This window comes from Lipophrys pholis, assembly GCF_963383615.2.
Source record: "Lipophrys pholis genome assembly, chromosome: 4".
NCBI lineage: Eukaryota > Metazoa > Chordata > Actinopteri > Blenniiformes > Blenniidae > Lipophrys > Lipophrys pholis.
This window is the reverse complement of record NC_137637.1, coordinates 28,216,027-28,237,403: the sequence shown is the minus strand read 5'-3', so window position 1 is coordinate 28,237,403 and position 21,377 is coordinate 28,216,027. Positions and strand designations below refer to the sequence as shown.

General features: G+C 41.6%; 1 protein-coding gene across 1 annotated transcript in view; it reads right to left on the bottom strand.

Annotated features, from left to right (window-relative positions):
- Positions 1-21,377, bottom strand: part of nav1b (neuron navigator 1b) — a 65,058-nt gene that overhangs the window by 13,937 nt on the left and 29,744 nt on the right. Inside the window, exons 5-9 of the mRNA XM_080461056.1 lie at positions 19,656-20,015; positions 4,768-4,918; positions 3,514-3,814; positions 1,876-2,638; positions 895-1,311 (exon numbers count right to left, since the gene is read on the bottom strand). Of these exons, the coding sequence (XP_080317182.1) occupies positions 895-1,311; positions 1,876-2,638; positions 3,514-3,814; positions 4,768-4,918; positions 19,656-20,015 (1,992 nt within the window). The remainder of the gene's footprint in view (positions 1-894; positions 1,312-1,875; positions 2,639-3,513; positions 3,815-4,767; positions 4,919-19,655; positions 20,016-21,377) is intronic.

Sequence of the window (21,377 nt, the reverse complement as noted above, 5' to 3'; positions counted from 1 at the left end):
TCCATCTTGATAAACAGAAATTTCATGATTAATCCAGCAATTCATCTTCAACATGAGAGCTGGGACTTTCCAATCCGAGGGGAAAAAAACATAAAATACTATGTTGGCTGCTATTCAACGTTCTCTCAGTTGGACATTGGAGTTGCTGCGGTAATGAATGCCCCCATTTCCACCATTAGTAGAAAACACATGGACATATTTCTAACCGTAGGCATTGCAAACATTGTGTTTTGTTGACTGAGTTGCTTCATTTTATCACAATAAATAAGAGTCTTGGGACATTATATCTGACCAAAATAATTGTATAGCAAAGAAAAATACTCTTTTAACTTCATTTTCTATTTAAGGAGTGCAGGGGTGTAGTGATTACCACCGTTTCCTCATTGCAAGAAGGTCAAGGTCTGTTTTTGTTCTTTCACTGCATGCATGGGCTTTATTCTATGGGTACGCCACTTTTCTTACACTGTTGGAAAAATAAACATTCAGTGCGTATTTGGCAATACACAATTGGCTGCAGGTGTGAGTCTGTGTGACTTCCTATGTTTGCTCTTTAATGGAGTAATAACCTTTCCATAGCAGACCATGCCTTTGTCCATTGTTAGTCAGGGTTGGCTTGGGTGGCGCACGACTCTTAATTTAAAAAATGGTTATATCAAAGTTGTATGGATGATTTAAGCACAGATTAATTTGCAGCTGAACAAGTTGGTGAACTCTTCACATGGAGAATGAGAATGTTTCGGGCCTTCATGGAAAAAAAACCCTGGAAATTAAGTTCACAAAAAAGAATAATAGGATTGAAAACCTGGGAAATGCATGTTGGAATTTCATGGAGCAAGTAAAGTCCAGTTATCATATTTCGGCATTAGTACAGATTGAAGATTTTCTGATACTTGCCTCTCCGAGTGGGTGAGAGACGTCCTGCTGCTGGCCCCCCACGTTCCAGTCGTCCGCTCTTCCTTGTTCGACGTGTCTGTTGTGATAAACCTGGCACTGGAGGGGACACTCATCTGGAGGGGCAGCGACTCCATACTCCGGTGCATGCCGGTCAGCTTCGGGTAGAGCAAGGGTGAAGCGCTCAGGCTCAGGCTTTCGCTGGTGTAGGAGCTGGCAGAGTCAATGTGGAGGATGGGCGCTGGACTCGGGGTGAGGCGGGTGGCTATGTGGGAACTCGCCAGGTCGTGAAGCTTGGAGTACGGAGGGACTTTGGGTGGAAGGTCCTGGATGGTCACGCAGGAGTCAAGACTGTTAGAATTGACCTTGTCGAGGTGAGCCAAGCTGGGGGGACGCCCGAGAGACTTTGTGTTGAGCATCCTAGAAATCAGGAAAGAAGCGAGGCAAGATGTCACAAAACAAACCAGGGTGAAGTCCTGCATCATAGGCAGACTGTTATTATTTGATGTATATATTGATTATAATAATATAATTTGTGTTGCCTTTAATCACATTAAAATATTTATTTTTTCTAATTTCAGTTATCTCTAATTCTGTACAGCTTAAATGTATGTATGCATATATTCAACAACATTTAGAGCTGTCTCTCAAAGCTTGGTTCTCAAAAACATACAAAGTTTCTATTACACTCATTGAAAGTGATTCAGTCACGTGGATTTTCATCAGAAAAGGATTTTCCCAGGTCGGGACAATGGTTCTCGGAAACAAGATTTTTTTTTCTTTTTTTGTTTCACTCTATCAGTGCCACAACTAAAATTTGACTTCCATTGAACTGTGTTGTAGCAATAACGGGCAGCATATTAATCAGCATACTAAAAGTGAGTGACGTGTGTGATTAACACTACAACCGGGGGGGGAAAATCCAGTGGAAAACTTTGTACGGTTTGTGTGATCCAAGCATTCAAAGCCTTTTAAATGAAAAACCTTGGTGTGGTTGGCGATGACAGTTCAGGATATTTGCTGCTGCTGGTTCGCCTCAGGCCATGCAGTTTCACAACCGACTCTCCCGTGGATTGAGACTGCGTGTCCTCTGCTTTCAGAGAGCCGCAGTCCATGTCAGCACCCACCGCCTTGGCCTTGGCTCTTTCCTTTTCCTTCTCTCTGTCTGTCTGGTTCACTGGGCCTGTGCTCGCTCGATTAGTCATTTTAATGCTACAGCTGCTGGGTTCTTTCACCCTGGGCCCTGTGGAGGCCATGGGGACAGGTTTCAAACTCAGCAGACTGGAGTCAATCGTGCTGCTGATAGGCCGACATGCGGGGCGACCAATCACACTGAGTGTGCTTGATTTGGCCGGTCGAGGCAGGCTGCGGTATTGAATGCTGTTTCGGGCGTTTGGCCCCAGGAAGCTCTGCTCGCTGCTGGCATCAAAACTGTTCTTTCTGCCCGAGGGTATCCCTCCTCCCACAGGCTTCACAGGGATACCAGATGACTTGGGGGTTTTTCCCACAGTAGCAGAGCCACTGGAGATTGTTGCGCCCCCTGCTGTCATGACGGTGGCAGTACCGGTGGCTGTCGGTGGCTTTTTGTAACCGAAGGAGGCTCCGGCAGTAGGTTTGATTAAACCAGATGGGGGCTTCCGGTGTTCTCCTAGGTGATGATCCCTCCCAGCATCTGATCGTGACCGTTGCAGACCCGCAGTTTTGATTGACATCTTGGATTTGTCCAGGGGTTTCTCAGTTTTTGGTGCTATTAGAGAAAGAAAGGAAGAATTGAGTACATTGTGAAAAAAAATGCTTCGCCTGTTGCAAAGCAAACAATGACCCTGCATTTGCAACTCAGTTTTCTCAATTTGTCCTTTAGCCACAAAGACATTTATTTATACACTGTACATGGTTTTATAACAAAAACTGCAGAAAAAAAAATCTGTATATTTTTTTCATTAACATATTACTAGGACAGTAATATATGTAGATTTAATCTAGTATTGAAATAATGAGGTAGCACTACACTATGTAGCTCATACTCTGTTGTCTTCACATGAGAGTAATGCTAAATACCAAGCACAGAAAGCCTGAAACTCCTGAATAAACTCGAAGAGCTTTTATGTTTATTTGATGTTGAGAACGACTCACCTAGTTTTGACTTTGAAATAAAAGGACACCACAGGACATCATTAAATAATCAATCAATAGTATCAGGGTTGCTGGTATGTGGTGACAGTAGGACTGCAGGACGTGTCCAGTCTAACAATTCCAATTCGCGATTAGGCAATATTATAGTCATAAAAGCAAAAACAAAAACTAAACAACCAGCCACTAAATATTTGTCAAATAGTATATATAGTGTTTCAAAGTAAAAGCTTGTCCCTATCAAAGTGCAGCTGAAATAATTTTATTCAAAACTTAACGCGAGAACTTGCTTTAGAAAGGCAGACAAATGTTCCTGGAATCAAGTCATGACCTCAGTGTCGATGGCATACATCCTCTAGCAGACATGTACGGCACCAGGCTTTTCTTTGTAATAATGGTGGAACTTTTTTTCAAATTCTGTTTTGCAATAACAGCAGGAAATTACACAAAGAAAAGAGTGTTACATAGAGAACAGATTTCATCAGGACTTACCTACGACCCTCAGCATGCTCTGGGAGGTATGGGTGATTGGAGATGTCACGCCCACAGGAGGATTCCTGCCCTTTCTGAAACTCCCAGGCGGGCCCAAACTTTGAGGCTTCTTCAGATCACCTTTCACCCCAAAATCTTCATTGAGGCTTGGAGGCTTCTTTCTCCACTTGCTTGGTGCTTCTGTCTTGAGACTTCCCGTGTCATAGCTGCTGCTCTGAAGCTTATGGCTGGCTTTGCCATCCTCGCTGTACCAAGAAAGTCCGCTTTCCACCAGGGAGCGCTTCTCTGCATCAGTGCGGAGCTGCAGAGCGAGGGAGAGAGGAGGCACAGTGTGGGTAAACATCAGACATGGTGCAAGTTATCTCTGGCATTGACTGTCCTCTAATCTGAGTTCCATCTAAACTGCATTCCAGTGGGAAGGAGGAACAGATACAGTGATATGCCCCAATGGATTTAAGAAAGTCACAGAGAAAGACAAAGGAAGAAAAATATATATTCATTGGTTCAACACAGAGAGATAAGTCAGCGAGTTATTTTCAGAGAGAGAACTGAATGATGAAAAATAGCATAGACCTTTTTCTCAGTAGCCTATGAATGTGCAGTTGAGAGATTAAAATGGCAGCTCAATAATAGAAAAACCATCATATGGTGCACTGTAGAGGTAGCACTGAGGACAAAATTGAGCATGCTGTTTTTTGGCAGCCTATAAATGCAATTCAGAGCGACAGATGGCTCATTGAGGTGCCCGAATGTTTTTTTTTTGTTTTCTGTTTTTTCGTCACTACAGACCACTCATTAAACTGTTTAATAGTTTGTCCATTTGGGCTGAAATTGCAGCAGGTAATTTTGTCTGCCCCCCCCCACCTCTAAAGTTTACAGTGTGCTGTTACATATATATATATATATATATATATATATACAGATCAAACTGAAATTTAAGACATTAGCTGTTGTAGTGCATCAATGAGCTTGTGAAAGATAAAACAACCCATTTTTGAGTGGGTGAGGACGTTGGCCTGTGGGGCGACCACAGGTTTATAAATATCACAGAGGTGAGGACTGAGGTGTCTTCTGTGGCCTCTGTAAAATCAAACAGCTTGCCTTTAACACAAAACAAAGTGAATCGCAAATTGAGGCTTTGGAAACGCTTAAAGGCCTAAGCTGCAATCATTGCTTCCACCCACAAAATACGTTGACAGACAGAGGCAGTTTGCCACATGCTGTATTACACACTGGTACAACATTTCAACTCACCATAGCAGAAGAGTTGCGCCTGGATCCCAAGGGTGTGCTTGGGAGGGAGTTAAGAGATGAGCTGGCATTGAACTCCTCTGAGCTGAGGTTCTCCGACCCATCGCCGTCACCATCGCTGAGTCCACTGCTGATAGAACTGCTCTCATCCCAACTGAAAAAAGACAGGAGGATCATTTTTACTGAAAGTGTGAAAGTATTGGGTCAAAACCAAGTGTATGAATGTGGAGTGTAAATAGTTGCAATGTTCTCTGTGTGTAAGAAAGAGCAAGCACCAACACTAATATGCCCATCTGTCTCCAGTCGGCTGTCTCAGACGGTGGTCCTGTGCTCAAACAAGCAGGTAATTCTGACTTAGCGACATCTGCTTTTATTCAAATATTACAGTCAAGGGCCATATGGTAAAAAAAAATCCCCTGGAATGACTCCAAGATTTCCTCAAATTGTGTTATTTGTACATCATATAAAAAAAAAAATAAAAAACTTCGGATTTAATGTATCTATAGAAAATTTACAGGAAAAAATAATGTAAACTGTGATGACAAAACCAGCAATGCATCCATTCAGAGAAGCACACAATCTGCAGTGTCTTGAGATTATATGTGGCCGTATGTTTCAAGACCTTTCATTCATCACAATGTTCTGCATTAAAAAGTAAAACACTGAAAAGAAGCATCTCAAAGTACATTGCAACTCTCTTAAACTATAAGCAACCATTCACAAACTCTATGAAGATATATTTTAACTGTTTTGCTCATCACAAAAACATTTGAAGAGGAACTCCTTTCCAGCAATCCCAATAAAACTGTCAGTTCAGGCAGATAATTTACAGTTCTGAAGTATATACTTCAACAAAATAAGAGAGACAGCAAAGCTCAGAGTTTATAAAAAATGGGGGTTAATACTCTGCAGCCCCCAAGTATAGTTTCCAGGGAAACTTTCACAGGATATGCTGATAAATCATGCGGAATGAAAAGTATGGTGACTGACAGCTCAGGGCTTGGAAAGCAGACTGGTATGCTCTAAAGATGCAAGATGAGAGAAATCAGAGTGACAGGCTCCTAAACCCTTCATGACCCTTTCCTCCACCCCTTAATAAGGCTCTGCGATGACCTAAAACAGATGCTGCCAGACTGGCCCCGTTCCCTCAGGACAGAAGGGATGGCCAGTCCCTGCAGGGCCACGAGAAACTGCTCACTGGGCTTTGGAAATCTGGCTGAAGACTTATTTAAAAAAGAAGTATACATAAAAGACAGAACAATGGGTGGAGCCCAATGAAAACGTAGCCCGCCGTTCAACCAAAACACTAAAACGGTCGGAGTGGAGTTCAAATTGAAAAGGAAACATGTTTAATGGGCTTTAGAAAAGCAATCAAGCCTTGTTGAATTTAGAATTAATATCTCCTGAGAGTTAAATGCAAGTCCAACTCAGATTTTGTGTAATTACGTTTCCCATCATTACTACTGGCAACCACAGGTGGTAATCAAATTTGTGTTGGCACAAGAAATGTGGCAGCAGCAGAGAAGGTACATTAATATGACCCTTTAAAGCTGAGTCACTGCTTGAGCTGCAGCAGTTCTTTTCCCTTTCCTCGGTTTCCCTTCTGCACTGAAAATGCTCTTTGTGGGTCTGCACTCTGCAATTAGCAAAGGCACGGAACATGGAATTGCACAGAAAAATACAGGGAGACAAAAATGGCTTATGCACACATTCAGAATGGGATTTAATCACATGGCTTGCCTTGAGTTGTATTCACTGTAGTAAAACGGACAGGAAACTCCTTCCCATTTCTGTCTTGAGCAGGTTTTGAGCAGGTCAGTGCATAAAAGCTTTCCCAAAACTGATGGAACCGTTTGATTTCACAAAAAAAAAAAAAAAAAAAAAATGTTTTCCAAGTGCCATCGACAGTGAAGACATTTCTATCATATGCATTGAGTGCAGATGTTGCTGGTACGTGTGAACAATGCCGTCTCTGTTAGGACCAACGGAGAGGCCATGAATAACCCCAGAGGGATGTCAGCCTGAGGAGGAGGCAGGAGGGTCTGTGGACTGTTGATCTTACAAGCTGTCGGCTGACGGAGGTTAAATCAGATAGGGAATGTGCAGGAGTACACTAGTATAGTCATACTTCACACACGTGTGCCAATTAAGGTTTTGTTTCCAGTGCCACGACCCAAAAGTCTTCCTGATGTGTGTTTTTATGAGTCAACCGCTTGCAAAAAACATTATGTTTTAAAAAAGATTGAGGAGACAGGTAACAATCACTGTCCAGGTTTGGAAGTGGCACATTAAAGAAAAAAAAAATCAAGCATGCATTTTATTTTACAGTCAAAAGCTTTTTTCTTGCTCAGTGTGCAAATTTTGGTTATACTGCAACTATAAAACCAGATTATAGAGGTTAAAAAAAAAAAAAACACTGACAGAATGCCTCTTGCAGTGTGTGTTTTCTGCATAAAGTCATTGTCAACGTGTCCCCGGGGAATACACGAGTACAGCTGAATGAGAGGAGAAGGCATCCTTCATCGTAGAGGGGCAGCTGAGGGAGCTGCGCTGCATTGTCCTCCAACAAGAAACTGCCTTTCCACAGATGTTCAATTTCCTGATGCCAAATCAATGGCAGCAGATGACACTTAGACCGTTTTGCCATGACAATATTAGAGAAACAAAACACAGCAACTGCTTAGATGCAACAAAAAATAAAAACAACATTACAGCAGTAAGTATAATAGCATATAAGCATCACAGAAAACAACATTAATATTTTACCTTGGGGTAAAAAAGAAAGTTCTTCTGGCTCCTCTCTCCGCCTGCAGCGGAGGTACTTTCCCAATCAAAATACGTCCACTCATTGCAGATGTTTTACAGATTTTTTTCCCCCCCTTCGAGCAAACGCAGCTTCTTTAATTATTCGTGCCAGAATAAAAGTCATGTCCTCTGCAAGCCGAAAGCTCCTTTCCTCTCATTCAGCGGACAGAAAAGGAAGTGGCTGCCTCCGTGTGCAGGCAACACCCCCTCCCGAAAAAAAGACAAAAGGGAAAAAAAAAAAAGGATGACGAGACCAAGAGAGACCCCAATGCGTATCCCTCCCTCTCCCTCGCTTTCCCTCCCTGCAGTCCCTCTCTCTCCCTCCCTCTCTTCCTCTCTCTCCCTAGTGTCTCCCTCTCTCCCTCTCTCTTTTCTATGTCCCAGGTGACTTTACATTGCTAAATTATCAAAACATCCACATGATTCCTTTAATTTCTTTCTTTTTTTTAACCAAGCATATCACTCTGATATGGGGAATGAAACCTCAGTGTCAAATAACAGAGTTTGAAAGAGTGACCAGTGATCCAGTTCCTCAAAGCGAAAAGGAGTCAGCTTAAAACCAGAAACACATTTTACCAAGAAAGACCTCCGAGGATAAAAAAAAAAAAGATAAATAAACATAGAAGCCGTAACGATGAGGCTATCTTCAATTGAACAAAAAAACCAATATCAAATACATACTATTTGAAGGCACAGAGTAGGTGCCATCATGCCAGGCCAGTGTGATGTTTATCATCCCATCTCAATTGATCAAATAATATTAATAGCACTTCTTTGCCTCAGGGGAATCCGTGTCACTATTATCACTGCATTGATTTGATTGGGGCAACTATTCAATCAGTTATGATCATCATGACGTGTTTGATGCCTTCAATGTGTGAAAATGAGCCTCAGGTTAAAGGAAGAAAAAACAGACAGCGGAGGCTGGTATTCCACTTTGTCATGGGGCCATACAATGAAGTAACTCATCTCCTTTAACAATGATCAGGTGAACATTAGCCGGTTTTTGCCACAGACAAGGAATAACCTCGGATCTGAGGAGTTGTAAGTCATGGAAACTCAGCCCATAAGAAGTGGGAGGTTGTGGGATTATAATTAGTTTATTGTGCGTTTGTTTAGTATCCGCTCTTCTCCTCAGTGTTCAGAAACTGTAAATGGTGTTTCAGCTGGAAAAGTTGAACTCCACTTTAGCATAGTGTTCTGCTCGTTTCATACCTGAACTCAGGATTCAGACTTATTTCACATCATAAGAACACACAGTTTTAAATGTAATGTTAAAGTCTCTTTTCAATCGGTCATACAGTCTGACTTAATTTGAGATCAAAGCGACGCCATGATGAATTCCCCCTAAAAATAAAACCCCTTCTATTTTTTTTTTACTAATTACCTTTTTGGGTCTAACTGGAAAAACTCAGTTTAAGGTAAAGCCTGAATCACTGCTGGTCCAACCACAAAACCACAGATGACAGAAGGACCTCCAGTGGTTCATGAGTAGCCTTGGAAAGCCTCCTTTCCCCTCTCATTAGAAGTGGCGACGTCTCACAGTGATGATCTCATCAGAACCCGGTGCTCTGTGAACCTTCAGGAGGTGAAAGTCTGGGGGCCGCGAGGCTCCCACTCCCTGTCACGGTTCAGTCTATGTCTCGGAGATGGATTTGCTTTCAAAATCTTGTCATGAGTCAGCAAATTCAATATATCTCTTTTTTTTTTTTTTTTTTTGCATTTTTATCAGATGTTGACCGAAAACATTTGGGGATTGCAGCTTTAAAACGGTGTGGAAAAACTACAGTTTACAACAGAAACAAAGTCACTGCTCCGGGACTTTCAGATGACTGTGGCTTCATTTGTTTTTTTCTAAAAAATCAAAACAATTTTGCCGTCAGTGTGAGCAGTCGATAAACAGGCATGTCTCGAAATGTCTTTGGCAAAATAAGACGCTAGTCTGATAAAAATCTTGTCGTGTCTGCCTCCATCCTTTCATATCAACGTCCTCATCTCTCAAAAAAGAGCAACGCTTCTCTGCCTGTTGCTCTTCTTCTTTTTGTTTAGTTTTTTTTTTTCAGAAAAAAAAAATCTGTTTAAAACCATGTTGGTGACCTTCAAACTTTACCGTCTTTTACCTAAACATAGATTCTCATTTATTACCCAGAATGGAGGGTGATCTAAATTGTTTACAGGTTAAAAAAAAAACTGTGTTGCTCACATCTGTTTATCTGAGCCAGGCTGCAATGCGCTACACAAGCGTCATCTGAAAAGCCTCGGAGCCATGTTTGTACTGTAAAGTAACAGCTGTCCTCCATTGATAACCGAGTGGCTTGTGTCACAGGCTGTGTCTGTATGTTTGCTTAGGTGACAGGCCACTGAGTAATGCTACCAGCGGGTCCGGGATATTTACAGACTGTAAAAAAGCCATTCAAGCCATCTGTGAGAACTCATAGCGCCTCATTTTTTGTGACACAGGAAACCATTGCCAGGATGTCACCATTACCGCTGCGACTTTTACTCTATCACTGTGTCTGTTTGTTTGGCGCTATAAACAATGCATCATGTGGGGTTAAACCATTTAAAAAGAAAAAAAGACAACAACAATGTAGTGGATGAGACAGATGGAAACAACAAATGCTTTTGAGGCCACTCTTCATCAGTTTCAAATGATAAGCGCAAAACGGTAACCAATAGAGCAGTAAATTAAATCACGGCAGTACATTAGAATTACATGATGTGAGGGTTTTAATTTTCCTGCAATGAACAGCAAAAACAAGATGGAAAATCTTGATTATGCCTCAAGTATCTGGGCTAAAATCCACTCATGTGAGATCTAATTGAAAACCACAGATATTAATGCAGCTGTGTAACAGGGTTTCTAAACCTGGTTGCAAAAGTCTGCTAACAGCCAGTCTAAAGAGCATCACAGGTATGGATGTATATGATGGATGATTCTTCCAAAGATGGAAGAAGACAAGAATGTGCGACAGTCGAGGAATGGGTGTGTATACTGATCTCGTCTGAATGGAACTGTAAAGATAGTCTCTATGTCTGTCCATGGAAACATTGACAGACACAATAAACAGACATTTTCTATTAAAAAAAAAACAAACAAAAAAACAACAACCCATAAATGATTGAATCTTTAAATATAAGTGAATGCTCCAAAATACTTTTATTTTATACAAATAACCACTCAAATGTTCACATTCAATAAACTCCTTATCGCCATAGGGAAGTCTCTCTCGTTTTCCTGCTTTTCATTCATTTTGTTGAATTTGGGTTCTTTCATAAATGTTCGGCACAAAATTCCCTTAAGGTTACTCTGTTATAGTCACGACCATGTAGACTAGAATAAAATTGTAATAATGCAGGAGACTGTAATAATAACCATGAATAATATTTGTGGTTAATTTTTCATACAGTAGGTTTCCATTTGATGCAACAAACATAGATATCCAGCAGGAGGCACTATGCTTTCAAGCTGTGCCTGCATGGCTGCAGCCGTGGAGACATGCTCTGTGACTGAGATGTGAAATGAGGCATGGCTTGGCTTTTAAGAGGAAAAAAAGAAAAAAAAAGAAAGAAAAAAAGTCAGGACTTGGGATTTGAACCCTTTGATGCAGTGGTAGATCCGGCATTTCTCCGTGGTGTGCACTGAGCAGTTCAACGTACAAGAAGCACAATGTGGGAAACGACTTAAGAAAGACAGCACAGCTCTATGTCTAGTGATTTATGACTGTTCAAATACTACTCTCTGGAAAAAACAAAAAAAAACCTTACAGATGAGAAAGCTACACATCTCTGATCTTCCCGGTGCTTAATTTGGATTTGTATTGAACTTGACTAGAGCAAAGCAAAAAGGATCTTGGGCAGCCTTCACATCCGAGAGCAGTGGTACATCAGTAAATGCTCCTGCGATACATCAGTGACCGCTTCAGAGACGGTAGATGCCGCATCTCCGCAGAGGCCCAGAAAATTGACTCGTCGTGTGATTATTGGACTGGAAAATTAATGTAGTCTCCATCATCCTCAGAAAGCAAACTTCCCCCTCACAGATGGAGCTCACAACAGAGCTGATGTACACTTCTTCCCCGAGACCCACAGACTCAGGCGGAGCCACATTTACAGCCTGGTGGTCTGGGAGTCTGCTCTGTTATGAAGTTGTATTGTCTCATGATGTTATCCTGCACTCTGTGTATTTTTTTTAATGTTTCGATTGATAAGGCACTTAATACTGAAAGTAAACCGTTTGCTGTCTGAGTAATGCAGCAAATTTGAAGCGGAGCCAAATCCGTCATGAAGAGACACAATTTGAAGTAAACCGAGTCAGGCAGACTTCATGAGCCATATTTGAGGCCGATAATCTGACTTTTCAGTCAGAAAACAAATTCCAAATCTAGCCAATGATGGATTAACGATACGTGATTCACGGCTTTAGGAAAACATTTAAAAAAAACAGAGGATGCATCACATGTTCCACCTGCGGCTTAGTGCTGTACACTGCTGGATGCCACCCAGTCGACCACACGCAGACATGATACATGGATGATTCATACTCCCTGGGGGGTGCTGGTGTAATGGTCCATTATTCACATGACTGGGGATGCTGGTGGAGGCACATTTGGTGCTGGGGGAGCCTTTTCAAGTCAGTGTTTTACTGACCCTTGTTGGAGAATGAGAGCGCCATATTGACCCCAGATGTGTCTGAGTTGCTGACTGTGGGCGCCTGTGTGCTCCGTACAGTACCATGAAACACAGAGTAATGGAAACAGTGGTTTTTTTTTTGTTTGTTTTGTTTTTTCACGGTTGCCCCTTGGCCAACCAGTATGAAACAAATGCAAATTAGAAGCGAACTCAGCCCTAAAAACAGTTTAATTGGATTCGTGAAGCAAGAAAACCACTTCCCTTTAAACCGGATGGGGCCACACATCTTTATGGTCACCAGGTGCCCCTGCCTCAACATGTGTGACCAGGGGGACCATCCAGGACTAGGATTGTTCACTTCTGCTTTAAACTGAGTGATACACACTAAGCAGCCTCACTGAGCCGTAACCTCAGCAGCGCCTGTGGAGGAGCAGAGCACCAAGGCAACACACCAACATTTGGTCAGATGCGATTAAGTGGATCAGAAAATGTGTGAGGCTTCAATAGTCAGAGAAGCACTTAGTAACTATAGGAAGGTCCAACTGAGGCAGGAAAAGGAAATTGAATGCAGACTGCCAGTGGCACACATCCAGTATCAGATAACGGCAGCAAGCCTTTTGTGCATTATAGAATGAGTTTGATGAGACACATAGTTTCCATGAGCGGGGCTGAGAAGTAGTCCAAGACTTGGAAAACGGTGCCGACTTTCAAGACGTTTATGGTAAACCTACATCAGAAACATGGAAAGATTTACTGTGGTTGCCAGGGGAATGACATTGCGAGACAAGGAAACTGAGCCAGGGGCTTATCTAGAATATATATTTAAGCAGAAAAACATAGCAATGACACTCATTTAGCACCTAATTTTGTATTCGTGCTCTAAACTAACACATCCCTGGAAACATTTTTCATATATTTCCACTATGAATCCTTGCAGAAGCATAATGAAAGAGTGTAGGAACACATTATTGCATTAGGCTTTTGACATGTCTTTGAGTTCAGCTTGGTAGGAGCTTTGAAAGCAGGGAGGAATGAAGTCTACAGCAATCGTCTGAGGTTAACCCGCCTCCGCTGATGCATAAGGCGACCTGGTGCGCAGCCTGATAATTGCTGTGCCATTTTCAGTGTTAAATGTCTGAAGTAGTTTTTCTTTTGTTCATCACTGAAGCTCATTTAGTGTTCTCCCTCATTAGCTTCAGTAGCTTCCTTGCAAAAAAAACGCTGGCATCACAACAAGTTCGCGGATCCACATTTTAAGTAATCCTTCTCACGTTTTCTCTGCTTATTGTCGACTCTTCTGCCATTATAGATGCTGAAGATCAATGCCTAAGCTAACTCTGTGACTATCTCTTTCTTTTTAAATTTTCGGGTAAAATTTTTGTCTGTTGCCTTAAAGTCCCCCCTCCCCCCAATTTGAAAAACACCACCTTAATACAAATACAAATAATGGCTTTGTAAGCTAATGACCGTTCCCCAGAATGCAATTATAAAACAATGTCATTAGGTGGTTATCATGGCATCTTCCCACCAGTTCTCTTTCTTTATCTCTTTTGTCTTGCTTTCTCTCTGTGTATTTCTCTCTTGCCCTCCATCTTGTATATAGAACCGCCGATGCACATGCGAGCACACACACACACACACATCCACATCCACGCCCCCTCCAACATTCAGCTGCTATCACACTGACACACAAATCAGCCCATCACTGGGTCAGTGCAAGACTGTTGCCATGGCAGCACATCCGGAGCCATGTTGCCGCATGATCAGAGGTGTGATGCTGCTGAACCAGCCTCCTTTCTACAAACTGCATTGCTGCCTGCATGCTGCCATACAGAAACGGGACCTTGTATAGCCCAGACCTACAGAGCTGCTGTTAGCAGAGACACATGACAGAACGATAAGGAGAAGCAACACAAAGGGATAAAGCATTTAGCTCTGCATTGTGTTTTCTGAAAGCGTGACTTATCTAGAGTGTTGCAAGACAATAATTATCATAATTTAAGTAAAACCACACAAACGATATTTACATTGAACAAATGGAAAGCGAGTCATCTAAATGAAAATATTTCAATATCCCATTTATTTAGAGATCTTGTAACATCTGCCATGTAATTTACTGTTAACATTTCCAGTCCAACATGGATAATTATAAGGTTATATTATCGAGAATCACAGCAGTAACCATGTTCCATTTTAGCAAATGGATCAAGAGGATATTGGTAAAACACTGTAGTGACAAATTCACATGGACCTAGCACATAATTACCCAGCTCTGCAGGGCTTAGCCTTACACTGCTATCCAAGTGTGTGTCTCTGGTTTCGGTGGAAAAGATACGATAAAGTGGCTGCACGGCCATGGTCAGGCAGACTCACTGATCGGGTTAACAGAAACATGACTCCAAATGAACGATGATGTTGCACCGTTTGCTGGATGTTCTGCAACATGTTTCCTGTATCACTTTAACCAAGTGGTAATACATTCCTGTATCTACAGTTGCTCCTGAAGTTATGTACATGCTCCACAACAACCGGGAAATTGGTTCTCTCATGCAGAGCTGTGAGAAAAGAATAATATGATTCTATTATTTATTTATTTTTTCTCTCAGCCCTGGTTTGAAAGTTATCCTTGCTTTATTTTGACAGGATGTTTCCTTCATGTGGTGTCTGACTACGATTATGCGATTGCTCAGAGATTTAACGTGGGCATGGTGCTTACTGTGGTAAAGTGACCAGACCACCTACATTTTGTCATTTTTCCCACCGTGTCCTTTCAAGCATTTGGTGCTTGAGTTTCTCATGTAGTACGTAGGAACGTTCCTGCTACAACCAACTGATTTTGTTCCTGTCACCCTGAGACAATAAAGAAATTGCCATTCATGCAGGGTATGCCTATACCTTGAGTTGTGCTAAAGAAGGTTCATTTCTGTGTCGACTACAAACACATCAATGAACATCACATTGGCTCCTCGAGAGCCCAAGACTAACAATGAATATCTAAAAGCAAGAGTTTTCCGAACACAATTCTATATTGTCCAAACCAACAAGAGGTTGACTCATCGATTATTGGATTATGATTAAGGATAAAGTGAGACACGTTTGCCAATAACAAGAGAGAGCGAGATTGAGTAGATAAACATTTTGAGGAAACTTAAGTTCTGCCTGGATCTAATCTTCCTAATAGACATTGGAGTCATCAAGTCTCTCTTTATTATGACTAAATGTCGATTGACAAATGCTGAGAGATGTTCAAGTCTTTATGAAAAGAAAAATCGGTCAATTTAAACTTTTCCAACAGTTAACGAAACAAAGCAAACATGTTTGTGTCACATCAGTCTACAGCTTCATGCAGAGTGGTGTCTCAAAAGATTCACATATTCTGAATATTAATCAGGCTTTCATGCCACTATGTATAATTATGGATAAAACTAGGAATTTTCTGTGGGAACACCTGTATCCCATATGAAGCGACCCTCAACCAGAGTGTCTCCACACAAACAATAGCTGTGTGTCTGTAAAACATCGACCATAACTAAAGTAAAAAGCCACTAAAGGACAGTGGATGTTTTAGAATAATCGCAACTTGAATACCAGATATGGAAAAACTAACCATACACGCGCAATATAATGTGATTACTGCCCGTTAAACCGGCCTCCTAAAATACAGCTTGCAAAGCAATGACATCATAAGAGTCATGGTTAACCGTTGGAAATATAGTGTGAAGAATTTGACCACAGAAAACATTTATGGTTCTCGACGTGGTCAACGATACATAGGAAGTCACCACAACACTTTTCCTTAAACGAGAGAGTCACTCAATCACAGAGTCCTGTTTCTCAGTCTTAAAATGGAAAAAAGAACTCGATATCTCGCAGAGCGATATTTCAAGCAGACACAGTGTCGCCTGCGGCAAACAAAATATATGATTTCCATTACTATATTAATGTGTACATAAATTAATGTGGATGAGCGTCTAAGGTGAAACCGAGGTATCAAATTCATCCGATTTTGCATTCTAAAGTTCAATCAAGTGAATTTACTCAGATTTTTTTTAGCTCACTAATAACAGTCTATATTTACCACTGCATTAATCACCACAATGTTCAGCAGCAGCCATTCGTTTTCAACCAGAGAAATCCCCGCCTACCCAGCTCAGGCTGCAGACAATAAGAAGAAAAGATGTGAGAGGAGGTGATGTGGTTTGCGTTACCAGCTGCCAGCTTTCTTTGTCGAGTTTGCACGTTCTTCCTCTAAGTGGCCTCCAAGAACTGTATTCTACAAATTCAACACTTGAACGTAAAAGTAAACAACCTTTTGCCAATTTGGCTTTAACTGAATTAAATCAATATTATACATGCATCCTCTTGGGTGTGAGTTTTTCTGCTTATATGTTATGTGATGAGACGTTTTGTTATTGTAAGTCAGTGGCTTGTAAGATGACATTTTACTTGCGATAACAGACAATCTTCAGTGGACAGTCCTTGTGTCTTAGCAACAAACCTTTTCACAAGTGATACGGCTGCATTCACGGTCCATAAAACACTTCGAGGATTCATTTTCATTAATCTGGGACAAAGCACATTAATATTCAGCCGCATGTTGGTGTGCAGAAGTGATCGCTCCGTGCTGATGGAACAACGGAGCTGATGAGGAGATTGAGATGCGTCTGGAATCAGGTTATTGATGACGAAGAAGTGCAGAGGCAGTGATTACTGTCAATGTGGACACATTTAGCCTCGAATAGCCATTGCTGTCTGGTCTGGATCAGCCACTATCCATTACACATTGAGCAATGTTGTACAGTCCCACTGAGACAGGCAGTGCCATAATGGTCCATCCACACCATAACTGGAGTGCATTCATTTATCTAGTTGTTCCCACTATATGGTATCTATACATTCTCCAAGCACTGTATGCTAAAATATACTTCATCACCTAGCTCAGATGTAGTGGATTATCATTAGAAAGCTAAATATTATATCAACGCAATGCCTGAGAATGTAAGACTGGAGCATTACTGAAAGGAGAGAGAAATTTCCTCTCCTGACAGTCGATTTTCAGCTGGTTTCCATGGTTACGCAGGAGGAGCCTGATCTATTTTCATGAGCTGGTAGCTCATGGTACTCAATGGGCTGAACTGTAAGTGTGTGACATGTAGGGATGTAGTGGCAATGCAAATTCACCACAGACTCGGCAAGAGGATACTGTACGAAGAAAACTAGAGCGTGTGCTGACGGGGCTGCCACGCCTGCTTCAAAAACCGGATTAACAAGTCATCTGCACCAAGGGTTGCTGGTATGTTTATGAGGCAGAATTAATTCTTGATATGGAGCCCCAGCATCCCAGTATTCCCGCAGAGAAGCAAGCATAACTAATTTAAGGAGAACACAAATCAAGTAGTGGGTTCTTTTTTTGGCTGTTTTTACAATGATGGACCTTTTACAAGTATAGTTTGACCGTGCAAATTATTTAATGTAAAAGAAAACAGGATGCAGTTTTCCCTTGTTTGTGTGTTGGTCAGTGATAATAACCTGTTATTACTCCACAATAACACAGAGATAAAACTCCCTGGGATGCTGTTCCAAAAAAACAGACACACTCAATCTTATTATGAAAGCGGGCGGTTATTCCCATCGTAGTGTCTCACAGTGACCTTGACAGTATGTCTGGGTACTTTTGACTTTAGTGGCCTAACACAGTTAACACAGAGCATTAGCACAAAGAAACTAAACGGCAAAAACAGTTATGTAAGCTGATTAGCATCTTTGTTTGTGGTGTTGTCAAAGAGCAGAGCGATGTCCCCGCACTCACCTCTGGAAGTGCACAGCTGAGCTCCTGCAGTAAGGGACAGTGCAAAACACAGGCCAGATTTAAATGGATTTAACACGCATGAATGCTACAGTCAGCAATAAACCCATTTGATATAATCCCAGTTTAATCCTAACCTTATCAGATCCATGCCGTCTGACTTTTTCACCTCTTTTCTCGGCCATTTTTTTTATTTTTTTTTTAAACCTTTAAATGTAGAGCTAGTGGTCACCCTGGCTTCTCGTTGGACTTAATTTCACTTACAACCAGCCCACTTCTATTCCTTCTTTTTTTCTTCTTCCTTTTGCTCTAATTTCTCCTCAGTTAAAGTGTGTCGCATCTCATTTCTTCTCCTTCATGCGCGTAGTAAGAACGTGACCTGGCATGCAGGACCCAGCGAGCACTCCAGAGGCTGAGCTTAAATTCCACTGCATGTGCAGCAGCGATAAAGCAGCTACAGCACATTAAAAGCTCTGGCCTTGATTCTTTCTCCTCCTCTGCCCGACTCTCACGGTCAGCTGTCTACTTGCGAGAGAGAATTAGATAAAAACACACAATGAATGTGAAAGGAGGTTTCTGAGGGCGATGGCAAAGAGTAAGAGTAAGAAGAAAGAAAAAAAAAAGAGGCTTTTCCATCCCAAGTATTGATTGCATCCGCAAGTTGTTGACATACTTTTCGGCAAGTTGCAAATCACAGTCAGAGTTTTTTGTTGTGCAGCTGGGAGAAAACACCTGATGATTTGTACAGTCAGTGAAAAAAAACTAAACGTCTGGAAGTGCTCACAGTCAGCAGAAACAACCTCTGACAATGTCACGGGCACTTTAGTAAATCCTGGAGAGGAAAGGGAAAAAAGTGTCTGCCAAAACTGCTGATGAAAGCTCTTTGATAGGACTGCCAAGTAACATCAGATACCAGCACGGAACACAAATCCATGCCGGCGGCATGAAAAAAAAAGTTTTCTTTGTGGAAGTTTTTCTCGAGGGCTCCAGTAAAAACTCAGATATTGTGTTAGCTGGGATTAAGCATTTGTGAGATACTTAATGCCTACACTTAAAAACTTTCTCCACTCGGGGGCTGTTGAGTCATTTTTCAATACTTTTTACTTTTGTCTTGACTCAGTTTTCAGGTGCAAAACTAACCAAAATCAGACACAATTTGTGTATAATATTTGAAATAATGCTCTTGATAGGACTATTCGCTTAATGTATCATTCAAGTGAAATGCTCAGGAATAAAATTTGCTTTAATAAACATAAAATATCAGTGACTGGGCAAATATGAGGGCTTTTTTTTACTAATTATGCAGGTATTACACAAACTACTACCCTAATGTTTAACAGGACCATTAAATGTTGGGGTCTGTAATTGTTTGTAGTTTTGAAAAAAACAGGAAGAAACATAGAGGTTTCCAGTTGTGCCTGATGAGGGAATAAACATGAATATCAGCCTTAAGCGAGTCCAGCAATCAATGAGATGTCTGTCAACCTATTGCTTACTCTAAAATACAATCTGACAACAAATCGTAGCCGACCTTTTCAAAGTCATAAAGTGCGGGTCTAAAGGACAAACCAGTGTGCAGCCACCGCCCTCCACTGATTGGCTCATGTTGTCATGGTGACAAGAGTTTCAAACCCAGTGCTTCTCTTACCCATTAGCCAGATTGTCGTCATCGTCATCCGGCAAGCTCTTTCCCAGAAGGTCACTGTCACTCAGGTAACCAGACTTGAGGTCGGTGTCGTCCACATCGAGACTCTCGATGAGCTCAATGCGAGACGTGCTGCCGAGGCGGCTGGAGCAGCGGGCAGGCATCGTCTGCGCCGTGTACTGGGAGCTGCTCTTCCCCCCCGGGTATCCTCCACCTGTGGAGGACGGGGCGTCGCCGGCTTGAAGGCGGGGACTGGACTGGCCGTGGCGCCAGGACAGAGGTGATGATCGGTTAGACATGCTGGATATGCTACGAGCGTTGGTCTCATCGCTGTCATAGCCAACGTTACTGCTGTCCAGACAGCTAGGGAGACACATGGGGGGGGGGGGGGGGGGGGGGGGTGGACGGTCAGTGTTGGATTGGCCAGGTGGCTGGACACATTGAGAAGAGTACAACAGCCAAAGAAGGATAAAGTCCTTTAAAGAAGGCCTCAGTGACATTGAGTTGCTGTTGACACAGATACAGCCATTGTGTCGGCTTCAGGGATTAAACTTGGAAGCGTTACCTCTGAGACCACAAAGACAAAAAGGAGAATGACCCCTTTCTGTTGCAATGCATATTGTATTGTGACACATCGCATGTTTGCATTTACAATAGCCTCTCTTTTTCAGACATATGAATAGAAAAAATACGCAGTTTCACCAGACATTCGTCTTCGATCTCTATAGAGCTCGGTTCTCTTTTTTCTCCTCTGTAAGTGGGTCAGGGTTGGAAATGTCCACCCAGATGGCTTCGAGCATCTTCTGTGTGCGTCGATTACATAACTGCATATACCAGGTCAGCCAAATAAATATTGCAATGTAAAAAGGCCAGGCGAGTATTTTTATCCATTGTTCATAGATAATTCATCATTATGGAAGTTGACAAGTTTTTGCTTTTGTCTGTCAATCTGAACCCAAATGCAAATTGTACATTTGACGTGTACAACACTTGAAAGTAGAAATACAAGCGTATAATAAGGTGGCCTGGCAAAAGTGAAAATATTTCATACATTATAGAATGGTGAACTAAAGAATGACATGAACACTGCAAATTCAACATTTATCTAAACCATTATATAGAAATGAAAATTCCAGATGGCCAATTGACAGGCTAATGTTTTTTATTGTGTAGTTCTACGTAATAGCGCAAATGCTGTACCATGATGAATTTATTTAGCTGTTATGGGGATAAAATATGCTTTTCAAGCAGTCTCACTCAATTTCTGTATGAAAAAAAATCGAAGGATGACAAATAACCAGTTGCTTCTACAGCATGATCCTATTGTGCCATTATATCAAATATGTGTGCAACCAACAACATCATTATAGACGTCCTGACAAGAAGCAACACTATCATTTAGTTGAGGTTCTGTTTCCCCAAGTCCAATGAAATTTGGGGTAAAAGTGATACACACAGTCAAATTAAAATAGGAAAACAAAAACATTTTTGCTTCAGGAGGGATTTTTGGTTGTTTTTTTTTTTTCCACCCCACATTTGCCAACAGACATTCATTGGAGTAGCTTGGATACACCAATACAGAGCATGTACTGGTGAAAGACCTCAACATTGGCCCAAAAAGAGACTGGAAGGCTTTACGAAGCTTCAGAGTTTGATACATCACAAATACTGTGAGCAATGTTGGGCAATGAGTTGGGTTTTACAACAAACAGACAATGAATAATG